Genomic DNA, 13,575 nt, shown 5'->3' on the forward strand with positions numbered 1-13,575 from the left:
GTAGAGTAGGCATGGCAACATTAGATTAACTGAGAAGTTAAAGTGTGTATGTATTTCTCCATTGTATGTGTTGTACCTACTCACACCTTTGCTTCACCATTTAATTAAGTCCAAAACAGCCCTTCAAAATATTTTGGCACAGATGGAGTGAAAGCACATCCCAGCTGTTCTCATTTCTGTCTTCTCCTGGGAACCATAGTAGAGGCCATATGCTCATATTCTGGAATCCTCTTGTTGTTGTTTAGCTGTTTAGTCGTGTCTGACTCTGTGACCCCATGGACCAGAGCATGCCAGGCCCTCCTGTCTTCCACTGCCTCCCAGACTTGGGTCACATTCGTGTTGGTAGCTTCAATGACACTGTCCAACCATCTCATCCTTTGTCGTCCCCTTCTCCTCTTGCTTTCACACTTTCCCAACATCAAGGTCTTTTCCAGGGAGTCTTCTCTTCTCATGAGATGGCCAAAGTACTGGAGCCTCAGCTTCAGGATCTGTCCTTCCAGTGATCACTTAGGGTTGATTTCCTTCAGAATGGATAGGTTTGGTCTCCTTGCAGTCCAGGGGACTCTCAAGAGTCTCCTCCAGCACCACAATTCAAAAGCATCAATTCTTTGGTGGTCAGCCTTCTTTATGGTCCAGCTCTCACTTCCATACATTGCTACTGGAAAAACCATAGCTTTGACTAAGTGGACTTTTGTCAGCAAGTTGATGTCTCTGCTTTTTAAGATGCTGTCGAGGTTTGTTATCGCTTTCCTCTCAAGAAGCAGGCGTCTTTTAATTTCATGGCTGCTGTCCCCATCTGGAGGGATCATGGAGCCCAAGAAGGTAAAATCTGTCACTGCCTCCATATCTTCCCCTTCTATTTGCCAGGAGGTGATGGGACTAGTGGCCATGATATTAGTTTTTTTGATGTTGACTGTCAGGCCGTTTTTTGCACTCTCCTCTTTCACCCTCATTACAAGGTTCTTTACTTCCTCCTCACTTTCTGCCATCAGAGTGGTATCATCTGCATATTGGAAGTTGTTGATATTTCTTCCTGCAATCTTAATTCCGGCTTGGGATTCCTCCAGTCCAGCCTTCCGCATGATGTATTCTGCATATAAGTTAAATAAGCCGGGGGACAATATACAGCCTTGTTGTACTCCTTTCCCAATTTTGAACCAATCAGTTGTTCCATATCCAGTTCTGTTGCTTCCAGTTCTGTTGCTTCATATAGGTTTTTCAGGAGATATATAAGGTGGTCAGGCACTCCCATTTCTTTAAGAACTTGCCATAGTTTGTTGTAGGCTTTTGCGTAGTCAATGAAGTAGATTTTTTTCTGGAACTCTCTGGCTTTCTCCATAAACCAGCGCATGTTAGCAATTTGGTCTCTAGTTCCTCTGTCCCTTCGAAATCCAGCTTGTACTTCTGGGAGTCCTCGGTCCACATACTGCTGAAGCCTACTTTGTAGGATTTTGAGCATAACCTTGCTAGTGTGTGAAATGAGTGGAATCCTCTACCACTGGTTAATTCTATATGAGGGAAATTTCTGATTATTTTGTGGGTAGCATATATATATCTTAACTACCATTCTGAAACACCATGAAGTTCAATCCTTCAAAAAACTCCAGTTTATAAATGCGGGATATTGTGCTTCTTTTCCCTACTGCTAAAATGCTGTTCTGTAGAGAGCGGCTCTGTCCCTCTGATGTCCAAATATTTGTAGACATACTATGATGACTTAAGAATAATGTGTTTAACAAAATACAATTCTCATTAATTCTTTAATGTGTATGTTTGTGTGTCTCTTAGTCTCTCTCTTTCCACTTTGAATGATTTCCTGCGAGATAAGATCCATCAAGTCAGAAAGTCTGACACCTGAACATTTTTCCAAGAGTCCTACAGGACTTTATAGATGTCTAGGATAAAAATCATAAGCCTGGCCTGCATTCGTAACAGCTAGTATTTATTCCCAAAAAGGGGATCCGTTCCAGAATGAAAGTAGACAACCATTTCCAATCATATTGAAATTCATCTGGGTAGCAAGGTATAAATCTTTTCAGTGTTGCAATGATTTCAGGCAACATCAGTTTGTCTAATTCTACAAGCTTTATTTATCTACATTGCTTCCATGTTCCATATGCCCAAAAAGTACTTCAAAATCATTGAGAACATCCAAAGGTTTTACAGCTGTGGAAAGCCAGTAGGCACAAATAATTAAAAATATAAACTAAACTTAAGTTCCAGGGAAATACTTAAGTCAGAATTCAAAATACAGGAGCATAAAAGTTACAGTAAAATACAAAAACAAATGCTTACATTACATTCATTAATAATAAAGTAGGTTATAGGCTAAAATGACAACTAAAAAGCATAGGATTCAACTCTAAAACACATCATTTTAAAGTAAGAAGCATTATAACTTTGAGCAATCTTTAGCCTTTATTACTATAAACACATGAAAATCATTCTAAGTGCTCACCCAGTCAAACCAGCCATGTGCCAGTTTGTATCTGTGGAGGTTGCCTGGATCCACTGTGATCCATATTTTTTCAGATCAAGTTTCCCCAGGTGAAACTGCTGTAGCCATTTAGACTTCAAACAATTTGCAGGAATAAGTAGGGACAGAGGCAGAGAGCTGTGCCTGCACAGCAGAAGCTGCCTTTGACAAGGTGCTAATCAATTTGTTCAGTTAAAAAATATTTTCCTATTATGTAACAATCCAGGCAAAACAAATATTTTGTATACTTGTTGGCTTCTAACCTCCCATATGGCTACAATGGAAATAATATCTCCAAATTGGAAAAATTGAAATAGCTTTTATTTCTCCCTATAAAATTTAATTCCATATCACTGATAACTAATCCATTCTTTTGGAATGCAGAAAAAAATGGGAAAGACTGGCAAAATAAATTGTTTTCTACTCCTTCCCCATTGACCACTTTCCTTAACTATCCTTTATTTTATGTTGGCAAATGGACTCAATTTAAATTGTGGAAAGACTGTGATTTATATCAATTAAGAAATTGAGGGAAACAACTGTTAAATCAAACCCTCCTGGTTTCAAGTATTTCAGGTTGTTTATTTTTCTTCCCTTGAAGTAGTCAAAGCAGAGGCCTCTAGAAGACTGCAGTGGTTCTCAAACTGGGGTCCACAGATGTTCCTGGACTGAAATTCCCAGAAGCCTTCACCACTTGCTGTGCACACCAAGATTTCTGGGAGTTGAAGTCCAAGAACATCTGGGGACCCAAGTTTGAGAACCACTACTCTAAATGAGTGGTTCTTAACCTTTGTTACTCGGATGTTTTTGAACTGCAACTCCCAGAAACCCCAGCCAGCACAGCTGGTGGTGAAGGCTTCTGGGAGTTGCAGTCCAAAACTCCTGAGTAACCCAAGGTTAAGAACCAGTGCTCTAAATCACTGTTTCTGAACCTTATGTAACCCAGATACACTTGGACTGCAGCTCCCAGAAACAGCCAGAACAGTTTATGGGAATTACAGTCCAGGAATACCTGGGTTACCCAAGGCTGGAAACAAATGCTCTAGAATTGCATTTGAAACATTGCTATTAGCTTCAGAAAACATCCAGCAGGGGCTGGCTTCAGAAGTACATAAAATACTAATAGAAGCCTGCTGTGGCTATAAATTAGGTCTCAAGATGGTTTGAAAAAACGACTTGGGGAAGAACCATTTCTGATTTAAAATGGCAGGCTCGATGGAACAAGTCTCCTCTCAGAGCAATCTCCTCCAAGTTTAAGGAGTGTTCTATTAAGCTTTTGCGCATCTTAAAAATAACAAGACTTATTTTCCACTAACCTCCCATGTCAATATTTGCTGTGATATTCTACCCTAATGCAGATTACAATGGTATGACGGTACTATATCATTATACATTTCTAGTCAAAGACCCGTGCTATTTTGCTGTTGTTTCCATGTTCTATCATGCTTTATGCCTGTAGTGGCTGAGTTTATTTCTCTCTGGTTCTGAAACCTGCATATTCAGTCACCCCCTACCTACTGCACTGGTAAGACACAGCCATGTCAGCCTGATTAACCACCTTTAACCAAAACGAGCAAAAACTAAAGTACTCTAGTGCTTTGTTTCCTTTGCAAGTCACAGAGACACTCTTCCCTCTCTTTCACTTCTGCGAGGACGCATGAATGTGGAGCAGCTGAGGAATACAGTCCTTCTTCTCCCTTCTCCATGCTTTTTGAAACTGAAGGTCCGCGGCGCCTAAATCTCTCTCCCCCCCCCCCCCGTCCTCGGGAGAAGAAAGAACGCGAGCGCCAAACGCGCACGTTTAAGTTCTGCGCGTGCGCAGCAGCAGCGGCAGCACGGGTCGTTTGATTGATCGAGAACGCGAAGCTTAAAGGCCGGAGGGGCTCGGTCGGAGGTGAGGCCGCGAAAGGGGGTCGAATTGAGGTTGGAGGAAGGCGGAGTTATTGGGCAGGTGGGAGAGCTTAAAAAAAATTAAAATATATGGAGCGGGACGCCAGGCGGGTGGGTACAAGTGGGGCAGTTTTCACAGAGACCACGTGTCTAGAGAGCCGGTCCCCCTTCTGACATGCACCTGGACGATCGCGGGATGGAATGCTTCTGCGGCCTCGTGTGTGTATGTGCGCGCGCTCGCGCTCTTTTTCCGCCCTGGCGCGAGTCGTGGCGCCGCCGGGCTCGCACTTTCTCCTCCCTGGTCCTGCCAGGCACGAGGTCAGCAGGGCTTCCGGTGAAGGAAGCGGCGGGGGGGGGGGAACGGCAGCTTTGCTTGCCTGAGGGGATCGTTTTCGGGTGGTCCTCCTTTCTGGAAAGAGTTCAGGATAAGTGCACACTAGAAAAATAGTTGAAATAATAAATATTCTGCCTCCTCAGTTGTGGCTGCCAGTCCCAGACGGTCTTCTCCCTAGGAACTGCTGGATAGCTCAGTAGTGTAGGTATCTGGTGGCGAGGCTCAGGGTTGGGAGTTCAGTTCCCCACTGTGCCTCCTTGACAAGGACTAGGCTCAATGATCCATAAGGTCCTTTCCAGCTCTGCAGTTCTAAGATTATTTTATTCTAAAATACACTACCTGCAACTAACGTGGATCATAGTGTAACCAGCTTCTTTTTCTGCGTTTTCAGTGCATTCTCAGTAACTATGTCGGATCAAGAATGTCTGATGAACTCCTTGAAGAAGGAATTGAGGTCACTGCTGATAGCAACAAAAGATGGTCTCACCCCTTCTAATTTAGAACAAGAATTCAAGTCTATGATAGGGGAACAGCTTCCATTTCGTGCTCTGGGTTACAGCTCTGTCATGGAACTGGTGCAGGATATGCCTGATGTTGTTAATATATGCCCTCAGAGAAATGGCATTGTTATTCTCAAAGGTGAGTGCCAAAGCTAGTCTGGTGAAAAGCGGGGAAATATTTTGAAAGTTAAATTTCTGGATACGGTTTAAGATAGATGTTGCACTTATATGCTTTTTATGAAAAAGAGGGGCATGATATCTGCCTAATAATAACATCCCAGCAAGGAGCAAAACAGTTTTTCTAACAAAATTGATGCTCCCTTTGCACTTGTGTTGATGTATTTTAAAACATCTGTACTCTCCTTCTTGGCCAGAAAGACCCCTAAAGTGCATCAGAAAGAACAGCTTTAAGGTGGTATTGCTCGCAGCCATACAGTCTAAAAGACATGAACCAAGTCTGAGAAAGGCAGCATATAAAAAATAAGTAAAAATCAATCAATCAATAAATGACAGCACTGGAAGCATTTGGGAGGAAGGAGATCAAAATGAATTGGAGAGATTTAGGGATTGATGGGTCATCAGTGGTAGTCATGAAATGCAGTTAGCAGTGGAGAATGCTGCATGTAGACAATGTAGAGGTGTGGAGTTTCTTTTCACATGCTTTCATAGTTCTGGTATATGGTAGTAGGGGTTTGTGGTCCAGACAGTGGATGAAAGGACTCTGGCTGCTATTTGTACTAATATTACAATAGCTAGTTTTACATCTCCAGCACTAGCATCTATAGGAGGCGGGCAAAAAGAAAAGGGTGGCTGGAGGAAGAAACAATTGCCAACATGCAACTTTGACCATAATTCTGTCTTTTAGCTATTGCAGATGAATCCACCAAGGAGATTGCAAGCTTGGTTGCCAAACAGAAAAGTAGGCCTAAGCCGCAGCCTCCCAGACATAAACTGAATTTCTCTCTTCATTGCACATCTCCCTCTGGATTGTCTCGGCGCTCCCAAATTTCCCCAAGATTACCTTGGCGGGGCCGAGTTCCTCCTACTTTGCCAGCAGCCGTAAGAAGTGAACTGAAAGACTTGCTGGGACATTCCCCTATCCTGCTGTCAGATTTTGATAAAGCCTTTGTTCAGCGCTTTGGACGGACATTTGACTTCATGCGTTATGGGTTCTTCTCTATGTATGAAGTGTTGAATGCTGCTTCAGATATCATCACAATTGTGCAAACAAGGACAGGTTCCATGTTGACGCTAAAAAAGAGTCCTCCTAAGAAAAAGCCAGTGAAACTGCCAACGTGTAAGACAGCATATGCTTAAATTCAGCTTGGGGGTGTGAGTATATGGGGAGGGAGAATGTGTATTAGTGCCTTGTACCTTCTTTTGCTTTACCTACTAGTAACATAGAAAGGTCCAACTGCTAAGAGCCCTGTGTAATTTTTTTTCAATTAAAGGCACAAACACTGGGCACTCAGTGCCTGAAATCCTTTTCCATAGAGTAGTCAGTTGATCTGCAGTAGGCCCATCGAATCAGTGGGGATTTGGTAAGTAAACTCCTCCATAAGTTCCATTAATTCAAAACAGCCTAATCTGTTTTACATAGTAAATTACAACAGGATTAGACCCATCTGAATTACTAGAACTTGTGAGAAGTTGACTCACCATCTGCTTACTCCATTTGAAATCATTTCTTGCAACAGCTGATTGGACCCATTGCCAACAAGAGTGGAGTGATGAGGACGAAGCAAAGTAGACACATTTGTTTTGAATCAGTTCTTAGTAATGTTCCTTATGTTACAAAGCTTGCACTCCATTGCAGCTCACTGTTGTGGGCAAAAAGGTACATATATATTCTGAATAGATAATTAATACTGATTTGTGCATACAGTGGTGCCTTGCTTAGCGATGTTAATTGGTTCCAAAAAAAAAAATCGCTATGGGAAAACATTGCTAAGCGAAACACCATTTCCCATAGGACTGCATTGAACGGATTACCGTCCTTAAATGAAAATTGCCATAGGAAACATCGCTAAGTGAAACGCGGTTCCCCCATTGGAATGCATTGAATAGGTTTAAATGCATTTCAATGGTTTTGACAGGTCCATTTTCGCTATTTTAAGTGTGTCTCAAAATGTTCAAAAACTGTTTAAAATGCTTGGAATCGTTAGTGCACCCTGTAAAACCTTTGCAAACTTAATTTGGCTTTGTTCTGAGTCTTCATTAATTTTTGGTGAATTCCCCCCCCATTGGAATGCATTGAACTGTAGGTTTGACAGCTGTAAGACAAACATGGACTTACATAGAGTAAGTTCCACTGACTAGGATTTACACGTGAGTAGACATTCAGAGGATTTCTCTACAAACTTGTTAAAGGCAGTGTTGGGAATCTGAGTTCAAATATTGTGGGGCACATGAATTTTTTAAATACTGTATGTATGTTTTCAGTGGAACTTGGGGGGAAACTATGCTAAAATTAGTGTTCACAATGATTCTAACAGAAAGTAGCTTTCTTTTTTTAGGAATGGGATGCTTTACCAAAGGCAGATAATTGTCCTAAGCCCCACACATATTAGCAGATGAGAGAGTCATCTTGTACCTCCTGGTCAAGCATATCAATAATAAATAAAATGGTCTGACTTTGTGATCTGCTGCTGGCTTACATTGAGATACTGCTACTGAAGAGAAAGTACATAAAAATGAGTGTGAGTCTTCAAGTGTTGCCTGCTTAGTTAAAACAGAAGGGTGCCAGGTCAGAGCATGACTGAAATTCTTTCTTTGGCTTTGTTAAGGCAATGTCGTAGTTCAGCCAGAGAAACAGAAGCAGACTGTGCATGTTACTGTGCCAGCACCTCTAGTGAAGACACCTTCTCCAATATCTCTCCCGCCGATGGAGAATCAGCATGTGATGGCAAAACAGGAATCTGATCATTCACTTGTACATTTGAAAATGGAAACGCCATTAGCAAGACCTGTTGAAAGAATAAAACAAGTAGGTAGCAGAAATGTTACACTCTGGGAGTGACTCGCTAAGTTTGACAATACATTTTAAATAATCACAGCTTCCCCTGCACCATTTAACACCCACAGATAACAGTTTTTCAAAACTAGAAGTGGATTGCCAACCACATGCAGTTCTGTGTTTCTTTGGCCTTTGGTTATCTTAATGGCCTTTGGAGGATCCCTGTGAGCTGACAGTTGCCCCACCAACCTGCAAAAGTTTCCTAGCTGTTCTCAGGTCTGGGCACTACAGCTGAAAGTTTTCCTTGCTCTAGGCAGCTGTTCTTCTGACGTCAGGTGAAAAGGAAGCAGTGCTGCTGTGGTTGAATGTACAGTAGGACCTCCTTATCTACAGGATCAGTATCTAGAGAAGAGAAGACTGAGGGGAAACATGATAGCAGTCTTCCAATATCTGAAGGGTTGCCACAGGGAAGAGGGCATCAGTTTATTCTCCATTGCGCTTGAGGGTAGGACAAGAACTAATGGGTGGAAATTCACCAGAGGGAAATCCAACCTGGAAATAAGGAGGAATTTCCTGATGGTGAGAACCATTAAGCAGTTGAACAGCTTGCCTCCTGATATTGTAGTTGCCCTATCGCTGGAGATTTTTAAGAAAAGATTGGACAGCCATCTGTTCATGGTTTGAGGTCCAGATGGTATGAGGTCTCCTGCCTTGAGCAGGGGGTTGGACTAGAAGACCTCCCAAGATCTCTTCCAACCCTACGACGATTCTATGATAGGATTCTACTGATTCATGGTCTGAAAACATTAAAAGAAAAATTCCCAGAAATATGTATTTCTGATGATGTTATTACCAGAATATGTCACTAGAGGGAGTCAGAAATCATGCTAGGTATATAGTGTTTGCTATTAAAATAGCATTCACTATAATTGTGTTTTTCAGCATCTGCAGGAGGCACTTGGAATTGATCCCCCTTGGATACACGCATCCTACTGTAATTCACTGGTGGGTCCATGTGTGAGGAGGTGATTGCAGAAATAACTGGCCCTAGATTGTTCAGCACTTTACCAGAAGCTTAAATTGAGCCTGAAAACAAACAGTTTTGCAAGAGATTAATTTTTATCTTCCTTCCTATTTCCCCTCCCTTTTTAAAATGTAAGATACAGTTTGCAAGAATTCAAGAAAACTGAAATATCTTAGTAATAGGAACTTATGAAATACAGTGGGTCTCTGAGCACTAGCAGAGTATACAGTATGATTATGATATCTCCTCTGATGAAAATAACTTTTTGAGTCATTAAAAGTTTCATTTTTAAACCCATACTTCTCCCTACAAGAGCAATTTTATTTTGCTGTAAATGCAAATAAGACATTGGAAATAACAACTGGGTGAGAAAAATGTGAAACGGAGAAAAGAACTCTTCCCAGAGATGGCACTTGAAGCCAATAGACAAATTGTTGGCTTGTGTTGCTTCCGTGCAAGGCATTTGATGTAAAATAGCCTTGATTCACATTTACTAATTTTTTTAACATAGTATCTTCATGATGCCATTATAGAGTACTGTAATTGCTTTCCTGGATTTTTCTGGTGATGCATCTGTCTTTTCCTTGACTGTAGGAAGTCTGGCCTTTTAAGAACAACAGGACCAGGAGCCTGTTCTCTCAAACTACAGTAGGACCCCCTTGTCCACAGGATCAGTATCCACTGATTCATTTATGCACAGTCTGAAAATATTAAAAAATGTAAAGAAAAAAATCCAGAAAAAAACTATGTATTACCAGAACTGTCCATGAGAGGGAGCCATAGACTCTGCTATGAATACATAGTATGGTGAAAAATATATACTATGGGCTTTGTTGTTCTCTAGTGACCAGTTCTGGTAATCCATGTGAAAATATTCTTTTTCGGGGGTTTTCCTTTTACCTTGTGTGCGCTCTCCCTCACCCCCTCTCTTTTGTGTTTGCTGTTATCCATGGTTTTCAGTATCCATGAAGGGACTTGGCACCAATCTCCAGCAGATATGGGGGTCCTACTGTACTTGTGCAACGGAATGTAGCAGTTTGGTATTTATGCTCTTTGCCTAAGGAAGCAGCTAGTGCCTACTTTGGTAAGTCAGGTTTTCCCAGTGGGAGGCACCACTTGTGCAAGTGAGGTGGTCTTGCTTTACTCTGCTGGTGAGATTTTGCTGTGGATGGAGTGTCAAGAAGATCTTTGCCCTGGATTTTTTCTGTGTTTTGAAAGCAGGAATAGAGCTCTGTCAGTGTTGGACTTTAATTTCCCTCAGACCTAACCAGCATAATTAGTGGCAAGGAATGCTGGTGGGTGGAGGACCACCCTGTGCCTACCCGTGATTTAAAAAGAAAGAGTTTAAAAAGAAAACATGTTGTTCAACATACTTTTATCGCTAAGTCGTCTTTTCATGCCTTCAAATGCTTTTATGGCTGTTTTTACTACGAAACTGTGTAACGTGTTAGTGGTAGGGCAAAGGAGTGTTAAGGGTGAGACTGAATTCTAAATATAGCTGTGACTGAGTGTTTTTAAAGAATGCTGGAGATTGAAAAGGGTAACTATTTTATAGCACTTTTTCTTCCCCAGTTAAATTGTTTTCATCTGCATCTCTAGTTGAGAACAACTACAAGAACGCTTTAAACAATATGTTATGCATTGTGATTGGGATTTCTGCTTAAATAGGTAGGTAGTTGGCACTGGTTAATGTAAACAGATTCAAGAATATTTTTTAAACAAGGAGTAATATATACAGTAAATGTAATAAAGCAGCTACTATCAAAAAAGTCCCTGAGAGAGGAGGAGAGTTTTCAGTATACCTAGAAGGGGAACAACGAAGGAAGGGAGAGAGAAACGAAGGATGATGAGCTCAGATATGGGAAAGTGTGTGGGCTGTTAGAGGACTTTCCTTTCCCCCCTTTTAAATTTAAAATATTAACTATAATATAAACATAAACATAATATACATAGACCAAAATATGAATTGACTGTATTCCCCACTACAACAGACAGGACCTCTCACAATAATCTTCTTTTTCTCCCATCTGTTCTTCTTCTTTTATCGTCCTCTTCCCCAAAATTGCATTGATTCTTGATTTGGAGCTTTCCCTTTTCCTCTTGTTAACACATATTCAAAAAATCTACCCCATACATCATAAAAATTATTCTTTTTCAACTCTCCTTTCTTAACCTTTAAATTACAAGTTAGCTTATCATTTATAGCTATATTCCATATTTCATTGTACCATCTGTCCACTCGAAATTCAGATTTTGATTTCCATTGCCTTTCCTAACTTAAAAGTAGGAGGATTATTACCGGAGCCAGATTTAAACGAGGAGAAAGTAAGAGTAACAGAGACACAAGAATGGACAGTGGTGGTCTTTCCCCGAGGACAAGGTCATTGGAGGAAGGTAATCAGACTGGATCCAACCTTCAATCAACCACCGCAAGAGGGGGACTGGGCCAGGACATCCTTGTTGCAGCACAGTATGTGTGGTGTGGAGTGCTCCACTGAGGAAGCCCACGGACAGGGAGCAGTTTGGACCATTGCCTCAATAAACGTCCCTCATTTACAGTGTGGATTTTCATCTTCACGTTATGGACAATTGCCTGATATTAGCTGTTTTGGTCCTGTAGAAGTTATTGTTGAATCGCCAAATGTTAAAGTAAATCAATCTGTTAATCTTTGAAAAGCATCTCAGTGGTCATTTCCCGTCAAAAAAGAGGAACTGCTGCAGCCTGCTAATGAACCCAATCACACATACACATATATTTTTATTTGTAGTTTTATATTATTAGCATCTTAATTGTTAGTTTTGTTGAGCAGTATTTTTTAATGAGGTGTGGTTTTTAAATTTCAGAAACAAAATAATTAATGTATGTTTCCCCATACTTTTTGCCTGTTTGTGGTTTTTCTCCCTCAAAGATAGAGAAAGAGTTGAAAATGACACTTGCCCAGAAGGGACCTGGAGGGATAGTCAGCTTAGAACTCAAAGAAAAAATCAGAACTGTAAGTATTTGGATGAAAGTAGTTTAGTTTAACTTTTAAAGATAAACAACTGGTTTGTACAAAACCGTGTTTTGCTGCTGTGTCCATGAGCCTGGAAGAGCCCTTTGACTGTTGTGTTTTCTCCTGTCCCTGCAATGCTAGGGCTTTATTGGCAAATTGTGGTTTATGGTTGCCCTGAAAATTAGAATTTGAAACTAAGAAAGAATGCCTGACTGAATTTAACTTAAGACCCAGCTGTTGTCCCCTTCTACTTGAACTCTTGAATTATGTTCTAGAAGACTTACAAGTTCTCTGTAAAGGTGATCTTTAGGGAATAATAAAGTAACCAGTTACAGAGTATATAAGCTTGAGGCAGAATTACAAATCTTTTTGTTAGCTGGTGGGACATATTCTTGTTTGAATACATTTTGGAAACACTCGGTATTTTAATTCCAGATTTTATTTCGTTGACAAAATTCTTCATTGGCTATTTGGAGTAACACTTTACTAAATTATTTGTTCCTCTTCTTTAATTCAGATTTTAGCACAACATCCAGAAGGATTGCTTGCTTCAAAATTAGCTAGTGAATTTGAGGTAAGGTTTCTCCTTTCAGTAGTGGCATTACACAAGCATGTATTTGCTTATTTTTCTTCAGGGGCTGGAATATTTCTCCTTAAACCAGTATTGTGGCAGAGGTAGTTCTGTTATAAACGTTGTGTGAAATCACAGGCTGAATTTCCAGATGTAAAACGAGCAAACCATACCCTTGCTTTTCTGTCGTCTTTTGTTCACATCACTCAAGTTTTTAAGCTTTTTCCTCCACTATGGTGCATCAGCCTCTTGAGGCAGAATGATAACCGTGATTTTAGTTTGTCAGTTCTGGCAATATTCCAAGTTGGTTTATAAACCTGTGGATTCAGTTTCAGTTTTGCTGACCTATTGTAAATTACTACAGTGGTGCCTCGCTTGACGAGGATAATCCGTTCCAGCGAAATCACTGTAGAGTGAAATCCTCATCAAGGGAAATAAAAAAGCCAATTGAAATGCATTGAAAACCATTCAATGCGTTCCAATGGGCGAAATACCTCAGTGTCCAGCGAGGATCCTCCATAGGGCGGCCATTTTCTGCTCTGTATATAGCGAGGAATCCATCCCAAAACACAGCGGGGAGCCATTTTACACAGCGGGCGGCCATTTTGAAGACCCGACAATCAGCTGTTTTGATCGTTGTTAAGCGAAAAACCGGTTCCCGAAGCAGGGAAATGGTCATTGTAAAGCAGTTTTTTCCTATGTAAACATGGTTTTGCAATCACTATAGCGATTGCAAAAAACCCATCGTACAGCGAAAAAACCATCATGCGGGGTAACCGTCTAGCGAGGCACCACTGTACACCAAGCCGTGCTGGTAGGCTCAGGGTGGCT

The 13,575-nt window shown here is 41.0% G+C and overlaps 1 protein-coding gene and 1 long non-coding RNA gene across 9 annotated transcripts in view; one reads left to right on the top strand and one right to left on the bottom strand.

Moving 5' to 3' along the window:
• LOC144588873 (uncharacterized) overlaps positions 1 to 13,575 on the bottom strand; it is a 550,407-nt gene that overhangs the window by 366,005 nt on the left and 170,827 nt on the right. The gene's annotated exons all lie outside the window — the stretch shown is intronic.
• The window catches only part of TDRD5 (tudor domain containing 5), a 43,501-nt gene continuing 34,141 nt past the window's right edge, over positions 4,216 to 13,575 (top strand). For 4 of the 8 annotated variants that reach the window (XM_072998163.2, XM_072998169.2, XM_078392359.1 and 1 more), the window contains exons 1-6: positions 4,216 to 4,370; positions 5,092 to 5,339; positions 6,066 to 6,497; positions 7,987 to 8,186; positions 12,090 to 12,173; positions 12,691 to 12,747. In XM_072998163.2, the coding sequence (XP_072854264.2) occupies positions 5,108 to 5,339; positions 6,066 to 6,497; positions 7,987 to 8,186; positions 12,090 to 12,173; positions 12,691 to 12,747 (1,005 nt within the window). In that variant the 5' untranslated portion in view covers positions 4,216 to 4,370; positions 5,092 to 5,107. Of the gene's footprint in view, positions 4,428 to 4,448; positions 4,590 to 4,610; positions 4,685 to 4,734; positions 4,902 to 5,091; positions 5,340 to 6,065; positions 6,498 to 7,986; positions 8,187 to 12,089; positions 12,174 to 12,690; positions 12,748 to 13,575 lie in introns of those variants that run through there. The other 4 variants (XM_078392355.1, XM_078392356.1, XM_078392358.1 and 1 more) reach the window with 4 other exon arrangements.

This window comes from Pogona vitticeps, chromosome 4, assembly GCF_051106095.1.
Source record: "Pogona vitticeps strain Pit_001003342236 chromosome 4, PviZW2.1, whole genome shotgun sequence".
NCBI lineage: Eukaryota > Metazoa > Chordata > Lepidosauria > Squamata > Agamidae > Pogona > Pogona vitticeps.